At 41.3% G+C, this 24,016-nt stretch overlaps 2 protein-coding genes and 1 long non-coding RNA gene across 4 annotated transcripts; 2 read left to right on the forward strand and 1 right to left on the reverse strand.

Annotated features, from left to right (window-relative positions):
- Positions 1-826: 826 nt before the first annotated feature.
- Positions 827-1,752, forward strand: LOC134066699 (uncharacterized). The gene is made up of 3 exons (XR_009936468.1): positions 827-1,344; positions 1,464-1,518; positions 1,616-1,752. It is a non-coding gene; the product is annotated as an uncharacterized LOC134066699 (long non-coding RNA).
- Positions 1,753-2,487: 735 nt separating this feature from the next.
- Positions 2,488-6,701, reverse strand: si:dkey-56e3.3 (zinc finger protein 1). Of its 2 annotated transcripts, XM_062521810.1 has the most exons (7): positions 6,338-6,701; positions 5,721-5,825; positions 5,532-5,614; positions 5,033-5,129; positions 4,858-4,946; positions 4,546-4,630; positions 2,490-4,412 (listed from the first exon to the last, which is right to left on the reverse strand). In XM_062521810.1, the coding sequence occupies exons 1-7, from the start codon at positions 6,618-6,620 to the stop codon at positions 3,550-3,552; spliced, it is 1,605 nt and encodes a 534-aa protein (XP_062377794.1). In that variant the 5' UTR covers positions 6,621-6,701; the 3' UTR covers positions 2,490-3,549. The 2 variants fall into 2 exon arrangements, with proteins under 2 accessions (XP_062377801.1, XP_062377794.1); XM_062521817.1 differs by lacking the exon at positions 5,721-5,825 and having other exon boundaries at positions 2,488-4,412; positions 4,849-4,946.
- A 327-nt stretch (positions 6,702-7,028) lies between these two features.
- Positions 7,029-9,645, forward strand: LOC134101489 (zinc finger protein 572-like). Its single transcript, XM_062555211.1, has 3 exons — positions 7,029-7,417; positions 7,520-7,647; positions 7,916-9,645. Exons 1-3 carry the CDS (start codon positions 7,165-7,167, stop codon positions 8,621-8,623), a joined length of 1,089 nt encoding a protein of 362 aa, XP_062411195.1. The 5' UTR covers positions 7,029-7,164; the 3' UTR covers positions 8,624-9,645.
- The last annotated feature ends 14,371 nt before the right edge of the window (positions 9,646-24,016 follow it).

A 24,016-nucleotide genomic window follows, 5' to 3' on the forward strand; every position in this document is an offset into this window, starting at 1 on the left:
ATTCATAAGATCCTTGGTGCCATGTTGAATGAAGTGCAAATGATTGACATCAAAATAGGCATGGATAGGCCACAAAGCCATCGACTGCCGTCACCCTCTTCTGCTGACTCAGAAGTAAATGAACAAAACAGACTCTGCGACACTCCTGTTTCCCCTGAGGTACCTATCAAAGGGATTTCCCCTGTTCTCGTGTGTTCCAATATTGGAATGAAGGACTCATCATTGTCTAGTAAATGTTCACATGAGACCATCACTCGTGTGGTAGACACCATCTTCGAATTGGGCAAATGTGTTCATATCACTAGAAGACTGGAAGAATTAATCTCAGACACCAAAATGTTGGAGTATTCTCATAATATTGCAGGTGAAGTGCAGAAGCTCCTTAAAAGTTATCATGGTGTCCAGACTATATCTGTGCCAGTGGGGAAGAGTCTCTCAGACTCCGTCCTGAACAAGTTGCGACCCATAGCCGTAGGAAAGAATGAAATTCTATCAGGTTTCATTTATGGTTATGTAGAGGAGGCTGTGAAGCGACTTGTTCTGTCATCTTTATTCCCCTCAATCTCTTCATCAACGTCTGAGGAGTTTGGGAGCACAGTGGATGTATTCACGCAAGTGATGACCCAAGTAGTCATGGAGACACTTTCCACACAATCACAGGATAACGTAGCTTCTTCACGTAACAGTACTGATGACATCAAGGAATTGGTCAAGGATGATCAGAAACTGTCAGACAAACAGGCACAGGACACCAAAATGCCATCCTTAACCAGTAGCTCAGACAATGTGCTCCCACAAATTTTTGATGAATGTGGTGAAAGAGGTACATCTTTGTCTCACTTAAGTCTGTTAGAGTCCAATAGTAATAACTATGCCTCCTTGGTGTCTATGCTGGTCATCCAACTTCTGAAGAAGATTAATAGTTTTCACCAGAATATTGATCAGAACACACTTTCAGACGACGTTCTGGATTTGTCCAATGACTTGATTGGGGACATTCTGAATGAGCTGAATATAACTTTTGGCATCAAAAGTTATGGACATCATCCTCAGGAAGTGAATATTCATCAAATTTTCAGAGTTGTTTACCAGGAGCTCACTCAGGACTTTGGGTCTGAAAACATGCTCTGTTCTGCCCTGAAGTCACAAAATCCAACTTTAACGTCTTCACTGGTAGAAAAATTGACAAAAGCAATTGTAAAGACATGTAGCCACCCGAGCACACCAGCATCTGCATGTCTACGTCCAAGTCAAACTTCAATTGGACCTCAGAAAAAAAGAGAGGAAAAGACAAGGAACAACATGTTTCCCTTTCGGCTGAAGATGCCAACATTCAACTGGAAGGTACTGTAGAGTGCATGCTTTCGTTCATGTAGGTCATGAGGTGTTGTACTGCACTGTAAAGCATACATTACAATACCTAGTTGTAGGGTATAACTTTTAGTTTTTATGATGTTCTTCAGAAATCAAGGAGAGGAGAACTCAGTGAATGCAAGGATTCTGTTGTTGACAAGACAAGTAAGTTCTTGTTGGTATTTAAACCTGATCTCCCTGCTGTAACTTACAGTTTGAATAGATAGGATACTGTATATAAACTACATTTTGTTTGTCACAGGTTCGTCTAGAGTTCAGGCAAATGAATCCTTGTCTGAGTTGAGAGAGTCTCCTGTGTCTGCTGGTCCACTGGAGGTGCCACTCGAGGAGGCGACCGTGGGGTGCTGTTTCTTCAGGATCCCTAAGTTCAAGATGTCCTTCAAGGTGGAGTTCAGTTCATGCTAACACATGTTAATATTGAGTTTAACCATGCTTATCTCATAGATTAGTGACTGATCTGTGAGTATGCACATTAAATATCTCATCATCAGTGTTTGAATTTGAAATAATTCATCTCTTTCTAATTTTTTCAGAAATTAATGAGAGGTGCTAAAGTTGCACATTGTGACTATGTCAACTCAACTGAAGAAAGCAACAATGTGCCAGGTAATGAAAACAACAACAAAATCAGATACAAACATTGAACATTCAGTCATTGAAACTATTCTGAAATGTCTTTGCCATATTCTTCCAGGCTGTGCAACATCCTCTCATGAGATTCAGCTTGAAAAGGCCACTGCTGAGCTCACTGCCTCTGAGGGTCCAACCAAGCCAGAAGAGACCGTATCAGGGCTTGCCAACGCATCCTCTCTTGAGATGTGACCTTCTCACTTGAATCAACTACACAATCAGATTCTCTTTTCTACACCCAAAATGTTCATTGACCAAATACTTTATTTTCTTTGGACTTGTCATAGTCAAATTAAATATGCATTCAATTAAATAATGACATTTGTATTTAATGAAAATAACATAAAATGACTATTCACTGACCCCTGGTGGATGCAAAAGTGTTCTATAATCTACTATGGATGTTCAAAATGTATTGCCATATTATTTTGAATGCCGAGATTTTTGCATTTTGCATTCTGTATGAACATTAGTTTTGTGTAGGTTATTAAAAAAAAGAGAGAGAGAGAGCTTTGGAAATACGTGTAAGCAATGGTAGAAAATGTATGTTTTGATATTTGTTCTGTGGGAGTTAGCAGAGTAGTTCTATTTTCAAACCAATTGCCTTGAAAGTCCTAAAAACAGCACAAGGTGCTTTTGTTAACTCATTCCACCAATGACGGATCACTGAAGAAAACAGTCTTGACTGTTTTAGCATTAATGGACGGCCAGCACAGCAGACACTCTGGACCGCAGTGGATGAGACAGAGTTGGATAGTGGTATATATACAGTAAAAGTCTTAACCATGGTGTAGGTTTTGGTTGATATTGCCAAGTAAATTAGCTGTTATAAGACTTTTCACTTTATCCATCACTCAAATTAGGGCCCATGGGGTGGAATGTTAATTTATATGTTTTCTTTTACAATACAATAATGTGGAACAGTATTACATAGCTGTTTTCCCCTCTTTCTGTGGGGGTAGAAATGTGATGACATTAATAAGGGATCCCAGACACCTTAAATCTACACAACCTGTTTTACGTATATTACACCACGCAAGGTGAGGTGTAGCACTGCAGGCACTTTATTAATGTTTGATAAATAGTCAAATGTGTGTGTTGACAGTACAGTGAAGGGGATTACTTGATGTAAATTCCAACTAACCTTAACTTCATCATAACATTATTTTGCTGGGGTATATTGTGGTCACATACAGGAAAAAGATTCAGCATTTTGAATATTCATCCAAATGTCATGGTGGTTTAAAATGAGTGTTCATGTTCAGGTGAGGTAAAATGCTAAATGTACTGCATGACGGTACATAATATAACCAAGTGTGACATTTTAGACATGACATGACATGAGAACATTAAATAACTTCTATCAACAATAGAGGCTGGAGTAGATGTAAAGAATCACTGTTAATGAACTTCAGATACAGGCCATTGACCACAACATTGCAGATGAACCAAATTACCTGTGTGTCAATCATCTACCCAAGTACAAATATCTTTTCACAAACATATTTGCATATTACAAATTGACCCATGGCCTTTTGAAGGAAATTAAATACTAGAATCCAGTCTTTTCTCCATGGGAGCCATGTGCAATTGTCCCATCAAATTCTGCTCACCAAGGCAGCTCTTAAGCTGGTGATTCACTAAACTTATCTTATAGGCAAACACCTGGCCACAGCCCTCACAACTGAAGGGCTTTTCACCTGTGTGAATCTTCATGTGTGTTTTAAGGTTGGACGACTGGTTAAATGTTTTTCCGCACTGACCACATCGGAAGGGTCTTTCTCCAGTATGAATGCTGACATGTTTGCGGAGGTTGCTGGGGTCCGAGAAGTGCTTCCCGCAGTGTGAACACCGGAAGCGCTTCTCCCCTGTGTGAATGCTCTGGTGCTTTTTGAGACTGGATGCCTGCGTGAAGCTTTTGCCACAAAGAGGGCAAACAAAGCGGCGATCTCCCGAATGCACTCGCTGGTGCTCGATTAGACTGCTGCCACTCGGGCAGGCCTTGCCCCCCTTCTTACCCACAAACCACTGCTTATGCGGTCTGTGCTGAATGCCTGTGTACTCTAGAGTGGTGGAAACAGAACTCAGTGAAGGCATTTCACCAACCATGGTTGGTTCCAGGGCTACAATTCCAGGGTCTCTGGACAATTCGCTTCTGTGCCTGAAACTGTCAACATGATACATTTTCTCTTGGTGTAGGTCTGTTGCTGTGGTGTAGGAACAGTTGGAGCTATTTCCTTCATGGCATGGAGAGTTGACAGGATGGAAATCGCTGAAGGAGTCTGTGTCATGGCCAGGGTTTAACAAAGAATGTTGGCTGATGGTGTCATTGCTGCCTCTATACGATGTTGATAATCCTTCGTGTGTTTCTGAGAGAGTGTCCCTTTTGTCTTCTTGCATTCCTGATTCTGGTTTGTTGAGGGAACAACATTGTTGTCATGATTGTCATGATTTCAAAAACATGGAGACATCAAACATATCAAAAACATATGACCGTATGGGGTCAAACAATAAAAATGTAATTTCTATTTGTTCCCATACCTTCAAATATATGGGGCTCATCATCTTTCATATAAGCATCAAGGTTCTCATCCTTGATACGTTCACCTGTGTCAACGGCAGCACACTGCAACACATGACAGGCAACAAAGATTACAATGGACAGACACACAAAATCTTCTGTCAGTTCAACATCACCCTTTATCTTACTTTCAAGCATGTCTTTAGAGTATAACACAATACAATATGTAACAGATTAATAATTGTGAGTGTGTGTGTGTGTGTGTGTAAACCTATTTGACCACAGGAATTCACAAAAACAATGTAACTGTATAATAAGAGAACCTGCCAAACCTCTATGTTTCTGCAGTCCAACATTTCCGGCATCGTGTCTATTGTTCTGTGCTGAGCATCCACTGATGACTTGTTTCCGTGTTGTTGCACTGTAGCATAGCGAGGAGATCAGAATCATTTTGAGATTATGGAAAAAAAAGTTCTCTGTGAAATGCATTCGCCTGCATTTGCTTACCTTCCAGGTCATCCACATGTATACAGTCTCCTGTGTCCACCATTTGTTCTTCTTTGATTGTTATGACTTCAGGAATAACCCCCACTGTGCAACCAGGCTGACACAAATCACATGAGAATCATAATCACATTAGCCAAACTATTTTCTACTAGACACATGCTATACATATTTTTGGTTAAAAGACCAATACATCAATGCATTCATCTTCATCTTCAACAGCACTTTTCTAGATGGAACGTCCCTCCGCTTCGGGCCGTATCACCATCTAGAACGTGCATTAACTTTGTATAACCGCATGGCGTGTCGTCCATTAAACCTTACATAATGCATACATTTTAACAGTAGAAATGACCTGTATTTCTTAACTAATGAGGTCTCCTTAATTCGGAACAGCTCTTTTTTTTATAAACCAGATAATACACTAGTTCAGCAAAAAACATGGCAATTGATTTCCTCAACTGAATACATATAGATTTCATTGCTTTTTCCACATCCATACATTTATTTTTCTGCCATCTTCACTGTTGAATCCAAGCGTTCCATCCATTTGATGAACTTCGGCTGCTTCATTGTCAGGATTGTCTAGTGAGAAACAAAGAAATATTTTGGTCTAAAAAATGGCTCGCATAAGAAGGCTGTCTTCTAGCCTACTAATCACTGCCTCTATCCTACACTGTGCAACAGATACCTGGCAAAACATCATGTAATAGTAGTGGGCAGTTGAGATGATGATTGACTGGAGATTGATTGAAGTGATGTGATGTAAATTGCATCTGTGAGAATGTGTACAAATCTGTGAATTGAAGGGCAGGAATTGATTTGGGCGAGCCAAAAGCCATGTCAACTGACAACATTTCACTTCATGGAATAGCAATGGCAGAAATGAAATAGCAATGGCAATAGAGCAAAAGCAAATGAATTGCTGACTAATACAGGAAAAGCAAAACCTGTACAGCCCGCTTAGCAAAGTAATTGAAAAAAGAATGCTGTATTGAAAGGCAATCTTCCTTCATATTTTCTCATTTTGTTTTTACTTATTCATTTATTATTTTATTAATTCTTCTTCATATTTTCACATTCAATTTTACAGCCTGATTCTTTCACATCTTCATGTCACTCTGGTCTTTCCATATAGCAGCATCAGTTCAATATAATCTAGGATCAGAAAGGAAAACCACCAAGACATTTCAGATATTTTGAAGAACTTGCAAAGTTCCCTTGACAAGACATGACATGAGATGATATAACATATACCATGCCTCATCAAAAGAGTGAAACTCTGCGAGTATCAAGCCTGAAACTTACCCCCTGTTCTGGTTCTCTTTTTCGGTGACTTTTTAACATGAATCTTACAAGTTTGATTAACTGATGGGAGTCTATCCCGGTTGTATTTCGACGCAAAATCCCTGTCAGCCTCTAGCAACTGTATCTTTCTTTTTAAAGCGTCGTTTTGTTTGCGGCTTTGAGATATTTCTATTTGTAAAACAGCGTAGCCATTCTCCACAACTTTACAAATTTCTGCAACAGCGGCATTGGCAAGGTCCTCTATTATACCAGCTATTTGCGTTTGAAATCCCACGTGTGTCATTTTTGTCTAATGATAGATTTCTTACAAACAAACAATATATTTTTGGTCGCATTCGTTTGGCCCACATCAATGGCAGCAAAATATCCTACTGCTGGATCAATAGCCTACTTCCGTATAAAACTTATCAAAACAAAAGCCTCTAGTTTCGTACAGACGCACAAGTTATTAATGGCGTATTTTGTCCACAGACAAAAACGCAACGTGCGTCCTCAGTTTCTACAAGTTATTTATTTATCCAATTTACGTTTTTCAATTAGGCTATTATTAAATATGTCAAATGATGGTCCAGGTTTCTATGGGTCTACCCTCACCCCAGTAGATGGCAGTAATGCATAGTTGTCCAATTTACAGCAGGTCAATAAGCGAAGAAGGACATTAGGCATTTGTAAAATCAGAAGAAGAAAGCAATAGCCTTGAGGTCCGGGGAACTCTCATCAAAAGGGGCTACAATATCCCATTCTGAAAGTTTCACAATATCTGATAAGAAAGCTGTAACTGAGCTATACATAATATACTACAAGATCATACAGGTCTGAATGCAATAATGCTGTTTGAAGAGGAATTTGAAGGGGAGATTATCGAGATCGTTGAGAGATTTACGAAAACAGCAATGATAGATATTCTGGAGGTATTTAACAGACGCTCCTCAGCTTTGCGTGAAGAGAACGAGGCGCTCAGGACATCACTGGTGCTGATGGAACGCGAAATTCGCACAGTACGAAACGCATGCAATAGAGGCACACTAGATTTGTCTGTCGAACTTCAGGTTCACGGAGAGTCAGATACAGCGGGGACATGTAAGTTCTGAACACCATCAAATTCCATTATGTTAACAAACAGTTAATTGACAGAGGTAGAGCCATAGCCTACTGAACTTTATTTCCATGCTGTCTTACTAGTGAGTTGTCTGAAGAGAGAAAGAGATCCCTCACCCTCACCGTCTCCCCCCTTCAGCAACACCTCAGCCAGTGACCTAGGCCTACCAACATTGGATGGGCAAAGTATCCCACTAACTGTGACAAGCCAGGTTGGTCACTTGTCTCTTATTCTTTCTACTGTTGAGATAATCTAGTAGCCTGTACAACCTAGGCTCGAGTAAGGTAGGGAGTACGTTTTTGTAAATAACTAAATCTAGGCTATTTGTAATCCCTTGTAGTTCCTTGGAAAATATACTTTGGCCTAATTGAGTTTCAGTTTGCCTATAAGAGTGATTCACATTATTGTAGCCTATTGCATCTTAACACAGTCGCCACGATTTTGCAATATGGAGAATTGGTATGTTTTTGTTATTACAGGGTGACTGTCCAGAATCCTTCCCTTCTACAGATGATATCTCAGAGAAGGTGGAGAATGGTTATACAGATAGGCTCTCATCCCATCCCGAGGCTTACTCTACGGAGATTGAGTCCATGGAAGAGTTTGGACATGTCATGCATCAAAAGCGGAGACCACAGAACCACAGGAACCACAGACCCGTGGCCCACAGATATCCAACATCTGCTAAATCACCACTGGACATGATGTCTGATGCACCTGTTCAACCCTCAGAATATCCGTGTTCATCCTCTGATGAACCCCATGTCGATTCATTCACCTACACACAATGCAACAAGGTTGTCAGCATCACAGACAAGTTTAAGCAGCACCCATATACACATCAGAAGAACTCTGCATCCCTGCCTGGGCGACCATTCAGGTGCACGTTATGTGGGAAGGCATTCACTGCTAAGAGTAGTCTGACTGCACATCACATCACACATACTGGGGAGAAGCCTCATAGATGTGGCACCTGTGGAAAAGGATTTGGCCTCATCTGCAATCTCAGAACACACGAGAGGATTCACACTGGAGAGAGGCCTTATGCCTGCACACGCTGTGGAAGGAGTTTCACTCAGAAACACGTCCTCAAGAGGCATGTCTGTATGTCACATAAAACCAAGGCCTCGTTGTCCACTATGCAGAAGAGCAGTTGTGCCACTCATATTTCGAGTCCGACCATCTGATGCACAGGGGTAGACAAAATTAAGTTAGAAAAGACAGTTCTGCAATATTTTTCCCTCCACATAGTCAAATTAATTGTATGAGTGAAATGTCTAGTGTTGTTTTCTGTTCTAAGTTACAGATTCAGAAGAAACTAAATTGACAATATCAGGGGAGGTTCAGTAGTAATCGATTTTGGGGGATATGAGGTTGCATGGCATCTATTTTTGAAACTAGAAACCCAGATGGTTTAATCCTCCTGCACATTAGGACTCCAGGCCCTCCCATCTCTCAAATAATTGTGGCATCATACATTTCTTGGCAGTGTTTTTGCATGAAATAGCCTAAATATTGCAAAAGCAGGCACATTTCTGAAGAAAGCTCTTAATTTGTGACCATTTTAGACCATTAACAAACCCAAGTCAGATACTAAAAGAACAGTTTTCTAATGGTTAATATTGCCTAGAAATAATATTGTTTTTAGACTTTATAGAGCCATTCATACCAAGATCAGTACTATAATCATAACGATAAAAGCGTCCACACTGACTGATAAGCAAAGTCTCTCCTTGCGTTAATAAATGTGATGGTTAAAATGTGATGAGTTCTGTTTGGCTGTTGGCTTGTTAGCATTTTCAAAAACGCTCTGAAAGTGATCCACAGCGATATCGTTCTTTCTGTCGTTATCATTATAGCTTATGTGAACGTTGTAATTTAGATTACCTTGAGCGATATTTGTTTATAATGTCGTTCTTGGTGTGAACGGCCCTTAAGTCTTAAATTATATGAAAATAAACAAGGACATTTTCAGTGATTCCAAAGTTTTAAACAGCACATAGGTCTAAACATTATCATTCCCATGCACTTTCCCATTTCCATGTGGCAACAAAAGGTTGGTTTCTGTCCGCACTGCTTAAAGTACACAACATTGCATAATATGTCTGTCCTGTCTTCTTTGTCCCTTGATTCTTGTTTCTTTGTGTTTTTGGTTCATTGCACATGTTCCATCCTGTGTATTGTCTCTATAAATATATGATAAAGAAAAGTGTCCTGTGTCTGGCCTGGTCATTGTCTGGGAAAATTTGTTTAGGTGTGGTCAATACAAAGAATCATCGGGCATCTATGTCACAAAATGACTGTTAGACCAGTGTGCTCTTTAATGGTTGCGACAGTCACTTTAAACAGATGAAGTTACAGACATTTACTCATGATTCTGTTATGGTGTAGTAAAGCTAGAGTGATATAATTTCCACTAAATGCAGAAAAACAAATAAGCCTTTAAAATAGCCTGTATACATACTGTATATACAATACATACACTACAATATACAAGCATTTAAAATAAACTGTATACATACAATGCCATACATATCTGTTGATATAGAAATTAAATACAATAAATAATCACTATAATCGTGCAGGCACACCATCATTATTGTTGATAACTCAAAGCATTTAGGTAGTGCCCTAAATACTAAAAGTCTGATCAGTCAAACAGGAAATTAAGTGTTGTATAATCAACGGTGTTCTTAGAAAAGGCCACCGCTACTGGTATACTGCGTGTTGTACAAGCGTCTTCTCTTCCATAGTCTCTTAACAGCAGTGCAGCAACCACCAAGCATACACTAAAAATGGATAGAGAGAGAGAACACACACACACACACACACACACACACACACACACACACACACACACACACACACACACAATCACATATATTGATGGTCGATGTGTCACTGTTTTTCTACTTTTTGTAATTGTGAGCAAGAAAAACCACGTCTAATTTATAGTAGTGCAAATGGAATTAGAGCTTGATATTTAAACTATAGCACTCAACCTCAATCATGACTTATCCATGCAATAATGATTCATTCCAAACCTAGTTTTGCCAGTGCATAATTTAAATGTAAAGAAATTTAACAAAGCAGTCAAGAAACCATGTACATGTAAGAACCATGTAATTAATGTAAGAAGAGAATGTTTAGGGGGCCTCACACAAATTGGAATCCAAAACGCAATGAGTACACCAGGCACAATGGCGAGGAATGCCCAGTCCGGGAAGCCCCCCTTTGCATCTGTGCTGTTCCCTGTGTTGTTTTCTGTGTTGTTCCCTGTGTTGTTCCCTGTGTTGTTCCCTGAGTTTGCCATGTTTTGGGCTGTGGGGCTCAGTGTGGTGGCAGTAGTGACTGTGGTGTTCACTGTGCTCTCTAAGCCTGCAGTCACAAAACAGAATCTCAGGAGAGAGAATCCAGGGAGTCATCATAAATCAATAGAAAACACTTGTAGGCTATTTTGTGGTAGAGAAAATTATATACCTACCACTAACTTGCAGTATTTCAGTCAGGAAGCTGCTAGGTGACGGGATGTCACCCTTCTTAAAAACATATTCCACATCAGCCTGAATCTGCCGGTCGGAATTTCTACAGACACAAGCACATTCTCTTATCAATGACACAGCTGCTGATGTTAGTATACTGTGAACAGCAAACATTCACTGACAGAACTCACGTATAGTTTCCTTGCGCAAATGTGTATGGTGTGTCCGGGTTCCCATTCAGTAGCGTGTTCAGCTGAGGGTATAGTCAATCAAATAAATAGACTATAAGATCAAATCCAACCAAATTATATTGTCCTTAAAGTACATAAGGTTGTTGACTTACCAGACTGTTGATTGAGGCTTGAATTGAATCATATGTAGTGTTCCTGAGCTCAAGCTTCTCAGACATAGCAACATTGCTGAGGCTGTATGCTATGTTGATGGCGTACGAGTTGTTGCTTATTTCTTTCAGGAAACAATTAAGTGTTATTATTTGGTCATGGATGCATTCAATAAGATTTACAACTTCAATATGTCAAATTCATTCATGTTTTATTACACATTATTCAACTACTGTACATGAATTTAAACTCAACTGTTTTGTGAGTCCACATGGTGCATATATATATACTGTAGGTTTCTTTGTGTTTGCTGTGTATGACCTTCTGTGCAAACCATAAGAAAGTGACTTACTCTCAAAAGTGACATCAGTCACTTTAGGACTGCTCAAATCCCTCCTCTGAAGGTTAACTCCAAGTATTGTTTTGACAACATTTAGGAGCAGACTCTCACTAGGGACAGACTGTAAAGTGTTGAACACCAGTCTGATGTAGATCATAACATTTCCAAGTCTAAAGATCACAAAAGAATATTGTGCATTAATTTCATAAAGGCGTTTGGTTGGGGTGCGCACATCCACAGAAATAGTCCAGGTGCCGGACAAAAGTATAGATATAATGGAATGGATTGGTCCGCACACTGGGTAGGCTCCAAAAATACACTTTATTTACTTCATAAAAGGCAACGTTTCAATCCACAGTGGGATCTTCTTCAGGCAATGAGAACAATGGTCTAAGATGACATCTTAGACCATTGTTCTCATTGCCTGAAGAAGATCCCACTGTGGATTGAAACGTTGCCTTTTATGAAGTAAATAAAGTGTATTTTTGGAGCCTACCCAGTGTGCGGACCAATCCATTCCATTAATTTCATAAACACATTGAAATGGACCTGAAATGGATGTAGTAATGTTTTACACAATAAACTCACATTGACGCAGCCGTGGTTAGTATGGATGTAGCTGGGTGGCTAGTGGACAGCGAGGCTGGTTCCACAAACAAACAGAAGAAAAACACAATCATCTTTTAATTGACTGGTACAGTACAATGACAAGTATTATCATTGCCATAGAACCTTTAGATGTACCTGAATGTCTTGTAATTGTAGCCGTTGTGGTTGTTGAAGACAATGTTTTTGAACTGAAAGTTGTGGTAGTGAGTTTGATCATTGAAGTGGAAATTTCTGTCATATCTGTTGTGTTCTTTGGAAACTTGAGAACTTGTGAGGTTGTTTTTTTAAGAGTCACAGTTGAATTTATGGTTGAGGGTTGTCCTGGTATTGTAGACAAAGATGATAAATTTGATGTTGTAGGATTTGCTGTTCCTTTTTGAGGTGCAACTGAAGATATAGATGTTGTTGGAGATAAGGTTGTGGTGGTCATCGAAAACGTTTTGTGGAAAGAGTCTGTTTTTATGGTTGTAGCTGTTAGAGCACTTTCTGATTCGGTAGTTGTATTGGGATTTGCTGTTGAATCTGTAGCTGAAGTCATAACACTAGATGGAGCTGCAGGTCCAGCCATGGTGGTAACCGCAACAGTTAGAGATAAGGTTCTGTTTTTAGTTATTGCAGACAGACTTGGAGCTAAGACACTCACAGGGAGAGATGTGGATGTTGGATATTTGGATAAAGGTGTCATTGTAGTGGTATTTATAGGTATTGGGGATTGGTTGAGAGTTGCTGAGCTTTCCTTTGAAGTTGTAGACTTATTTTTTGTAGTTGCATCCTCTGTTGAGGTTGTGATTATATCAACACTGTTGGTGTTGTAAGCTGTGCTTCTTGTTCTTGAAGAGGATGTAGCTGTAAATATAACTGCAGTAGATGGTAGAACTGTTGTGGAGGCACGTTGTGAAGCAGTTGTGGCTGCTGTTGTCCTCGTAGGGTTTATTGTTGTCACTGAAGCTGCAGCAGTAGAATTACGAGTTGGATGAGTAGCAGCTGAGGAGGAAGTCGAAAGTTTCAGACCTGGAGATGTAGAGACCGTAGAGAGATATTCTCTTGGAGTTCTGACGTTGACTTTACCTGCAGTTGTAGAAGATACTGAGGTTGTGGTAGTATCAGCAGGAGGTACACTCCTTGTGGTCCTAGGCTGTACTAAGGTTGTGGTCTTAGTTGTAGATTCATAGGATTGTGATACTTTGGTGTCTGAGCTTAGTGGTGATCTTGTGGATTTGATTGTTGGTGAGGCTGTGGTAGGAGTGATTACATTTTTCACAGTCGCAGGGTTGGCAACTAAGGTAGTTAGAGGTGAGTTTGATGTTGATGTTGAGGTACTGAAGGCAGGCAGGATAGTGGAGCGGATTGCTGCAGTTGACGATGGATTTTTAGGCCTGTTTGTGGCAGGTGGGATAGTGGAATGAATTGCTACAGTTGATGATGGATTTCTAGGCCTGTTTGTGGCAGGGGGGATAGTGGAACGAATTGGTGCTGTTGACGATGGATTTGTAGGCCTTTTGGCAGGTGGGATAGTGGAGCGAATTGCTGCAGTTGATGATGGATTTCTAGGCCTGTTTGTGGCAGGTGGGATAGTGGAGAGGATTGCTGCTGTTGACAATGGATTTGTTGGCCTTTTGGCAGGTGGGTTAGTGGAGTGAATTGCTGCTGTTGAGGATGGATTTCTAGGCCCATCTGTGGCAGGTAGGACAGTGGAGCGGATTGCAACAGTTGACGATGGATTTGTAGGCCTTTTGGCAGGTAGGATAGTGGAGCGGATTGGTGCAGTTGATGATGGATTTCTAGGCCTATTTGTGGCAGGAAGGATAGTGGAGAGGAATGTTGCTGTTGATGATGGATTTCTAGGCCTGTTTGTGGCAGGTGGGATAGTGGAGCGAATTGCTGGAGTTGATGATGGATTTGTAGGCCTGTTTGTGGCTGGTGGGATAGTGGAATGAATTGCTGCAGTTGATGATGGATTTATTGGCCTATTTGTGGCAGGTAGGACAGTGGAGCGGATTTCTGCTGTTGACAATGAATTTGTAGGCCTTTTGGCAGATGGGACAGTGGAGCGAATTGCTGTAGTTGATGATGGATTTCTAGGCTCATCTGTGACAGGTAGGATAGTGGAGCGGATTGCTGCATTTGATGATGGATTTCCAGGCCCATCTGTGGCAGGTAGGATAGTGGAGCGGATTGCTGCAGTTGATGATGGATTTCTAGGCCCATCTGTGGCAGGTAGGATAGTGGAGCGGATTGCTGCAGTTGGTGATGGATTTCTAGGCCCATCTGTGGCAGGTAGGATAGTGGAGCGGATTGCTGCAGTTGATGATGGATTTCTAGGCCTGTTTGTGGCAGGTGGGATAGTGGTGCGAATTGCTGCAGTTGACGATCTAGGCCTATCTGTGGCAGGTAGGACACTGGAGCGGATTGATGTAGTGGGTGATGGATTTGTAGGCCTTTTGGCAGGTAGGACAGTGGAGCGAATTGCTGCAGTTGATGATGGATTTCTAGGCCTGTTTGTGGCAGGTAGGACAGTGGAGCGAATTGTTGCAGTTGATGATGGATTTATTGGCCTGTTTGTGGCAGGTAGGACAGTGGAGCGAATTGCTGCAGTTGATGATGGATTTATTGGCCTGTTTGTGGCAGGTAGGACAGTGGAGCGAATTGCTGCAGTTGATGATGGATTTCTAGGCCCATCTGTGGCAGGTAGGACAGTGGAGCGGATTGCTGCAGTTGATGATGGATTTCTAGGCTCATCTGTGGCAGGCAGGATAGTGGAGCGGATTGCTGCATTTGATGATGGATTTCTAGGCTCATCTGTGGCAGGCAGGATAGTGGAGCGGATTGCTGCAGTTGATGATGGATTTCTAGGCTCATCTGTGGCAGGCAGGATAGTGGAGCGGATTGCTGCAGTTGATGATGGATTTCTAGGCTCATCTGTGGCAGGCAGGATAGTGGAGCGGATTGCTGCAGTTGATGATGGATTTCTAGGCTCATCTGTGGCAGGCAGGATAGTGGAGCGGATTGCTGCATTTGATGATGGATTTCTAGGCCCATCTGTGGCAGGTAGGATAGTGGAGCGGATTGCTGCAGTTGATGATGGATTTCTAGGCTCATCTGTGGCAGGTAGGATAGTGGAGCGGATTGCTGCAGTTGATGATGGATTTATTGGCCTATTTGTGGCAGGTAGGACAGTGGAGCGAATTGCTGCTGTTGACGATGGATTTGTAGGCCTTTTGGCAGGTAGGATAGTGGAGTGAATTGCTGCAGTTGATGATGGATTTCTAGGCTCATCTGTGGCAGGTAGGATAGTGGAGCGGATTGCTGCAGTTGATGATGGATTTCTAGGCTCATCTGTGGCAGGTAGGATAGTGGAGCGGATTGCTGCATTTGATGATGGATTTCTAGGCCCATCTCTGGCAGGTACAATAGTGGAGCGGATTGCTGCAGTTGATGATGGATTTCTAGGCTCATCTGTGGCAGGTAGGATAGTGGAGCGGATTGCTGCATTTGATGATGGATTTCTAGGCCCATCTGTGGCAGGTAGGATAGTGGAGCGGATTGCTGCAGTTGATGATGGATTTATTGGCCTATTTGTGGCAGGTAGGACAGTGGAGCGGATTGCTGCTGTTGACGATGGATTTGTAGGCCTTTTGGCAGGTGGGACAGTGGAGCGAATTGCTGCAGTCGATGATGGATTTCTAGGCCCATCTGTGGCAGGTAGGATAGTGGAGCGGATTGCTGCAGTTGATGATGGATTTCTAGGCTCCTCTGTGGCAGGTAGGATAGTGGAGCGGATTGCTGCATTTGATGATGGATTTCTAGGCCCATCTGTGGCAGGTACAATAGTGGAGCGGATTGCTGCAGTTGATGATGGATTTGTTGGCCTTTTGGCAGGTAGGATAGTGGAGCGGATTGTTGCAGTTGATGATGGATTTATTGGCCTATTTGTGGCAGGTAGGATAGTGGAGCGGATTGCTGCAGTTGATGATGGATTTCTAGGCTCATCTGTGGCAGGTAGGATAGTGGAGCGGATTGCTGCATTTGGTGATGGATTTGTTGGCCTTTTGGCAGGTGGGACAGTGGCACGAATTGCTGCAGTTGATGATGGATTTCTAGGCCTGTTTGTGGCTGGTGGGATAGTGGAATGAATTGCTGCAGTTGATGATGGATTTATTGGCCTATTTGTGGCAGGTAGGACAGTGGAGCAGATTGCTGCTGTTGACGATGGATTTGTAGGCCTTTTGGCAGGTGGGACAGTGGAGCGAATTGCTGCAGTTGATGATGGATTTCTAGGCCCATCTGTGGCAGGTAGGATAGTGGAGCGGATTGCTGCAGTTGATGATGGATTTCTAGGCTCATCTGTGGCAGGTAGGATAGTGGAGCGGATTGCTGCATTTGATGATGGATTTCTAGGCCCATCTGTGGCAGGTACAATAGTGGAGCGGATTGCTGCAGTTGATGATGGATTTGTTGGCCTTTTGGCAGGTAGGATAGTGGAGCGGATTGCTGCAGTTGATGATGGATTTATTGGCCTATTTGTGGCAGGTAGGACAGTGGAGCGGATTGCTGCTGTTGACGATGGATTTGTAGGCCTTTTGGCAGGTGGGACAGTGGAGCGAATTGCTGCAGTTGATGATGGATTTCTAGGCTCATCTGTGGCAGGTAGGATAGTGGAGCGGATTGCTGCAGTTGATGATGGATTTCTAGGCTCATCTGTGGCAGGTAGGATAGTGGAGCGGATTGCTGCATTTGATGATGGATTTGTTGGCCTTTTGGCAGGTGGGACAGTGGTACGAATTGCTGCAGTTGATGATGGATTTCCAGGCCCATCTGTGGCAGGTAGGACAGTGGAGCGAATTGCTGCAGTTGATGATGGATTTCTAGGCCTGTTTGTGGCAGGTAGGACAGTGGAGCGAATTGCTGCAGTTGATGATGGATTTCTAGGCCTGTTTGTGGCAGGTGGGACAGTGGCGCGGATTGCTGCAGTTGATGATGGATTTCTAGTCTCATCTGTGGCAGGTAGGACAGTGGAGTGGATTGCTGCTGTTGACGATGGATTTGTAGGCCTTTTGGCAGGTGGGACAGTGGAGCGGATTACTGCATTTGATGATGGATTTCTAGGCCCATCTGTGGCAGGTAGGATAGTGGAGCGGATTGCTGCAGTTGATGATGGATTTGTAGTTCTGTTTGTGGCAGATAGGACAGTGGAGCGGATTGCTGCTGTTGACGATGGATTTGTAGGCCTGTTTGTGGCAGGTGGGACAGTGGAGCGAATTACTGCAGTTGATGATGGATTTCTAGGCCCATCTGTGGCAGGTAGGATAGTGGAGCGGATTGCTGCAGTTGATGATGGATTTCTAGGCTCATATATGGCAGGTAGGATAGTGGAGCGGATTGCTGTAGTGGGTGATGGATTTGTAGGCCTTTTGGCAGGTAGGACAGTGGAGCGGATTGCTGTAGTTGATGATGGATTTATTGGCCTGTTTGTGGCAGATAGGACAGTGGAGCGGATTGCTGCTGTTGACGATGGATTTGTAGGCCTGTTTGTGGCAGGTGGGACAGTGGAGCGAATTGCTGCAGTTGATGATGGATTTCTAGGCCTGTTTGTGGCAGGTGGGACAGTGGCGCGGATTGCTGCAGTTGATGATGGATTTCTAGTCTCATCTGTGGCAGGTAGGACAGTGGAGCGGATTGCTGCAGTTGATGATGGATTTCTAGGATCATCTGTGGCAGGTAGGACAGTGGAGCGGATTGCTGTAGTGGGTGATGGATTGGAAGGCCTTTTGGCAGGTAGGACAGTGGAGCGAATTGCTGCAGTTGATGATGGATTTCTAGGCCCATCTGTGGCAGGTAGGATAGTGGAGTGAATTGCTGCAGTTGATGATGGATTTGTTGGCCTATTTGTGGCAGGTGGGATAGTGGAGCGGATTGCTGCAGTTGATGATGGATTTCTAGGCCTGTTTGTGGCAGTGTTTATTTTAGTTCTTGTTGTTGATGGAGTTTTGGTCAGAGGAATTACAGTGTTTTTCAGTGTTGTTATTCTGGAGGTGAGAGGAATGGATACTGTAGATTTTGTGATATAATCCGTTCTTTTGGGCAATATGTTAGTTGTAAAACTCACAGATGTAGGTGGAGCTCTTATTGTAGTTGGAGTGTTAGCATCTAAAGCAGTTGGAGATGACTTTTGAGTTGTAGAACTTGATGTTATACCTGTGGGCTTATTTGCTGTGGTTTGAGCTGTAGCTGCAAGTGGATATGTTTTGTCTAGTTCGGTCATGGTTGATAAAGTTCGGCTAGATGGTACAACAGTAGTGCTGAAAGACCCAGTTGGGGGGGATTTTATATATGTTGATTTCAAAGTTGTTGCTGTGTGTGTGACTGTTCCTATTGGTTCACCATCTGTTGTGTGGACTTCTGTCAGGTCTGGTGATGCAGGTTCAGATTTAGTCATCAATGATGTTTTTAAGTTGGGGGTAATTGCTGTATCAGAGACTACACTTACTGCTCCTGCTGTTGTTGCTTTGAGTGTTACAGTTGATGATGCGGTAGTAGCAGTTACTAGAGATGAAGATGATCCTGTTGAACTTACAGCTGCACTAGTAGGTTGGGTCGATGTGGTTGTTGCTTCAAATGAGGCACTAGGTGATTCTGTTGTAATGGAATAAATTGTTTGGGGTGTTTTGTTAGTTTTATAGCTTACTGTTGTGCTTAGGGCTATGACTGTAGTTGTGGGTGTTGTTTTTTCGGAGGTAGCTAAACTTGTTGGAGATGAAACTGCAGTGGGTGAGCTCAAATCTAAAGTAGTGGATTTGATTTCTGAAGTTGAAATTTCATTTTCACAATCATCTTCTGAGGTAGATATTGTAAGTGCTGATGATGATGTGGTAAGTGGGATGTCTGTCACTGTTAGGTTTCGTGATGAGGTTCCCCATGCAGGTTCAGACTTACTCGTTGGTGACGTTGATTTTGAGGTGGGAGTGATTATTTTGTTTGGTTGTGATGTAATTTGAATATGTGTTGTCATTATTGAGACATCAACTGAAGTACTGAGAGGAGTAGATGAAATTAGGGATGTAGTTTTGGTGCTTGTTTTTGGGGATAATGTTGTAGAGGTTGTTTTAGATGAACCTTTGAGTGTTATCAAAGATGATGTAGCAGTTTCAGCCGCAGTTGCCAAGGATGACGATGTTGATGGGCTCGCTGTGGTTGTGTTGTTTTGTAAGCTACTGGATGTTTTAGAAGTAGTTATCATAGTGGCTTTACTGGCTACTTGAGATGAGGAGGTAATTTCTGAAGTTGAACTAGTTGTAAGTTCAACAGTTGTAGGCAGGCTTTTGGAATTGTCTTGTGTTGATGGTGAAAATTGTGGTGAAGAGATTGATGTAGCCTCAGGAACTGATTCCCTTTTACAAATACAGGACAAATAAATGAATAAGAACATTACATATTTCCTTCATTATTAATATTCAAATGTTGTTTATTTTACTTACATTTGTGCTGTAAGTATAGTGAACTGTTTGATGATTAATACTGTAAAAGGAAAATTGCACGTAAGAATTTCAAGCTGTCAAGGATCATTGCAAAGGATATCTGATATGTGTAGTGATACCGATGTGTACATACAAATTGACATGAAAACTCTTGCACTCTGCATAGCTGTTGTCCCATGAGCATTTGAGAGCATAAACCTGAAATCATACACATAACAGTTTACCCTATACTAATGTGCCCAGCTCAGACATATCTCATTAAATCTCATTTTGTCCAAATAAATTTAGGCGCATAAATGACTAAATACTGTATGTCAGAAGAGGGGTGACTACATGCTACTTAGAATGATGTGAGAAGTTAAAGGAGAATTACATTGAGTGAAGGATCTCTTGTCCATATAAAGGTAATTCCTACACTCATGCTATATATCATTTATTCATTCAGATTAATTAATTTAGCAATCATTCATTTAGAAAAACAATTTATTCACAAGGTCAATTTGACTCAAATGATTACCTTCCACTGAGACACAATATTTAATTTGTGTCTCTTCTTATTTCATCACAGATACAGAACATCTAGCCTGTTGTTATAATTATCTCTAAAGGACAGCTACAGAAAATATGTGTTTTTGTAGCCTGTATGTCAATATACATAAGCTACAAGTAAAATGAATATCAGGCTGTAACTTGTAATATGATGGATAACACTATACGGTTAGGGTAGCCTATACGTTTGTATCAGAACAGTGCTAATGTCTGGAGTGAATTAAGTCCTTACCTGTGCACTTTCGCCGCCACAGCCATGTGTTGTAGATGATGTGTTTGTTAAAAAAGAAACAAATGACATCGCTCTCCTCTTTGTCGCGTGCTAAAGATCAGTCTCTCAGATGTATGAAAGGGCATTTATGAAATGCTATTGATGCTGTGGGGTGTGGCAGCAGGTGTGAACCAATCTCAGACAAACGGTAAGCCTATCCATGAAATAAAGTTACCAGCAGACAACTGAATAAACTTTCATTTAATGTTCTTCAAGATGGTCTTGTTAATCTTCAGTTGGTGTTGAATGCTAATAAAACGATATATTCATAGAGGTAGGTCCATTGAAGTTAATAATACAAATAACCACAATAAATTGATAGTTTCTGAATATAAATATTTTGGCATATGGCTGAATGTGAAAGTTACATTTATTCACCCCATAGCTAAACTCTTTTACAGAAACAAATCCAGCATCCCTGTTTGTAGTAGGAATCAAATTGTTGAAGCATTTTTATGTCAGCATTGGACTACGGAGATGTAGATCTTTAGAAATAGCTGCTTCTTCACTCAAGGCTGTGTACACAGTCTATTATTCTGCCTTTAGATTTATTACTAGTAATGGCTACTCACCATTGTGTCCTTTGGTGAAGTGGGTTAGTCATCTTTACACATTGGTTTATATACATTGGTCTTTACTATCTACACAACCATTGTTGAGAATATCAGGTTTTTACCATAATGACATAGCCTACTTCCTGGAATAGTCTTTAACATACTATAAACATGAACTCTTAACTTCCACCGCTAAAATGTGATTGCTTATTCCTTCGGGTCGGTTTGGTTTATTTGTACATTTCAATACGGCTATTTCCTTCTATTTCTTTTGCTGTTGTTTTGATTGTAATCTCAGCATCACTGAAAATGAGGACTACCCGCAATGACATGTGAATAAATAAAGGTTGAATTAATTAATTAATTGTTATAGGCATACAGTCTGATGAATATGTAAATCTGAGTGTTATCGGAGTGTCTCCTACATTTTAAGTAAGCCACAAAGAATATCACTACCATATATCATATTTCAACATGGGAGAATTAACTTTATATTATTAAATATTTTGAGGAGTTGTAGGCCTAGTTATAAGTTTAGACAGAAAAATACTCTATTTTAGCGATGCTTTTAGTGAAATGCCTGATCAGAGATGCAAACTTTTCGGTGTGTCAAGTCCACATTCGCTAATTTAATGGTGTGATTTTGTGATCAGAGGCCTTCCTGGTGAATTGTTCAAAAGTGTTGTTGTTATGTTTCTTAACACTAGAAGCGCCAAGCACCGGTCATTTGACCGCTGACGCGTATTACTAGAAGCGCCGTGTAGGTTTGACCTAGATATACCTAGAACGGCCGGGCTGCGGTCATTTGACCGCAGTGATTACAAAAAAAAAAAAATCTTTTCACTCGATTCAATTCCAGGACCCTACGTTCACGACTTTTCCTAAATATGCATGTTTTGTCACCCAGAATTTTTACATGACCAAAAGCACACCGGTACAAGCTAGTTTAGAGCTATTTTGCGCTCACTTATGTGACAACACTATGTTGTCTCGCGTTCGGCCATGTTTGTCCAGGCTGCTATTCTCTTTTCTCACAGCAGATGTCGCAAGGGTTTCCTGTCAGTCGGGCATGAGAATAATATTTTACCATAAAACATATAGTTTATATATGTGCAATATGTATTATATATGTGACTTATGTTAATAACTATTTTTCATTTACATGGCATAGTCTATGGAGGCGATTTACAGTGGTAAAATGCGAGTTTGTTTTGAAAACGTTGTTCTGCGACGTTGTTCTATTAGGCAGGCCTACGTGTGTAAAAAATATTTTCAGCTGAAATTCGTCGAAGCCTATTTATGTACGTAGCTGGGCGCGTATGCCTACGTACATTCATAGTTGTATCTTATCTTCTATTTGTAGGCTATCTTTTAAAGCTCAGACTAATAAGCATTTTCTTACATAGCCTATTTGCTGGACAAAGAAGTATATTTCCAAATTGATGCATAGGAATGAGAAAGTGTCGTCACAGCCGTGAGCTGAGCTCCTCTAAACGGAGCTCCTCCCCTGGTTGGAAGGATGGTCCTGATACCGGGCGGCAAAGCGTAGCCTAATTGTTTAAAGTCGTGTGTTATTAACCCGGTAGGTTCTAATTCCGCACAACTTGACAATGATTGGAAATCACTGCTGTGTGAAGAACTGCCCCCGTAGGCTACCTCTTCTTTGTTTTCCCACTGAACTTAGCTAGATAAGAATGCCCTGCACCATTACACTAAACGCGATCATACAGTTTTGTTTACAAGTGGCAACCGTTGCTAAGAGGAAAAGTCATGCCTTCAGGCACTCCTGGTTATCTTAACTTTGAAACGCTTTTCTTTCTTGGAATTTGCCGTTTTTACTAGATAATACTGCCATTTCCATGGACTTTAGATATTTAAGAAATGAAACGTGTTCTACTCTGACGTCGACGTGCGCCGAATGCTGGCAGGAACCCTTCGGTCTATGCGAGTTTTCAGAGGACTGAGCTACCGAAAACAATAGCCGCAAGCTAAAATTAGCAATAAATGTTTGGCTCATATATCGTGAGTACACATAATAAAGGCTGATATTTCAAACGAGCTGTCTAAAACTGGTAAATGTGTTTATTTATGACTATAAGAGGCCCGACTTTACACTGTAACGTTTTTAAGACAGGTGCGGGGTTGTCTTAAAGTTGCGAGGAAAATTAAGCCTACATTTAAGATCTTTGTTTTCAAGAATACTTTAGAAAACTTTATTCATGAATATCAAATCTTCTTAAATTTGCTCTTAAGACAAAAGATAAGAAGAAAGCACCACTTAGGAAGTATTTTTGTCTTCGTGAATCCGGCCCCTCGAGGCTTGTAGATGGCCAAACCACAGCAGAAAGTCTCATAACTTTTTAACGACTTGTGGCTTTTGAACTCTTGCATAGTGTAGTAACTTTGGATGCTGGAGAGCTTCTCCAAATATCGCTGCTTTGCGCTTGGTATAAGCTTGTCCTTGTACGGTCCTTGTAGACAAGAATCTAGACTACAGTTTTGATGAGTCTCTAAACGCGACTCTTCGGAAGGCGTTGCCCCTGGCAACAAATGATACACCCTTCCAAGATGGAGGATAGGCTCAGCCCCCTCCCAAATTGTTACGTGCTCGCTCATTCCTAATACAGTCATTCAGTGGCGCAACGTTAAATCTCTCGACTATTACGCAGGAGACCCGGGTTCGCTGCTTGGCACGAGCGAAAAAATGTAGCTTAGGCTAGACTGAATTTGCAGACTGTTTTTCAACGTCGACGAACAATTATTTTTTGTAAATGTTTTTTCATAACAAACTATCTGAAATAAACGGATGAATCACAATACTAGCCAAATTGAGCCGCCATCTGACCAACTTTGACTAAGCCAGTTAGACTTTTTGCATCTAAAAATAATTATATCATAGAGACACGCGAAAAATAAACGAGCCTAGAAATTAGGCTACATGAGATTTTCCCACTGGACA

The sequence above is a fragment of the Sardina pilchardus genome, chromosome 2 (genome assembly GCF_963854185.1).
Source record: "Sardina pilchardus chromosome 2, fSarPil1.1, whole genome shotgun sequence".
Lineage (NCBI taxonomy): Eukaryota > Metazoa > Chordata > Actinopteri > Clupeiformes > Clupeidae > Sardina > Sardina pilchardus.

Bases quoted from the DNA above. Each gene is read 5' to 3' on its own strand.
- si:dkey-56e3.3 (XM_062521810.1), bottom strand. From the start codon at position 6,620: ATGACACACGTGGGATTTCAAACGCAAATAGCTGGTATAATAGAGGAC. The intron at 5,826-6,337 runs GTAAGTTTCAGG...TTCAATTCACAG, and splicing joins AAAGAGAACCAGAACAGGGG to ATTTGTACACATTCTCACAG. The intron at 4,947-5,032 runs GTAAGCAAATGC...GCTATGCTACAG, and splicing joins ACATGTGGATGACCTGGAAG to TGCAACAACACGGAAACAAG.
- LOC134101489 (XM_062555211.1), top strand. From the start codon at position 7,165: ATGCTGTTTGAAGAGGAATTTGAAGGGGAGATTATCGAGATCGTTGAG. The intron at 7,418-7,519 runs GTAAGTTCTGAA...CTGTCTTACTAG, and splicing joins GTCAGATACAGCGGGGACAT to TGAGTTGTCTGAAGAGAGAA. The intron at 7,648-7,915 runs GTTGGTCACTTG...TTGTTATTACAG, and splicing joins CACTAACTGTGACAAGCCAG to GGTGACTGTCCAGAATCCTT.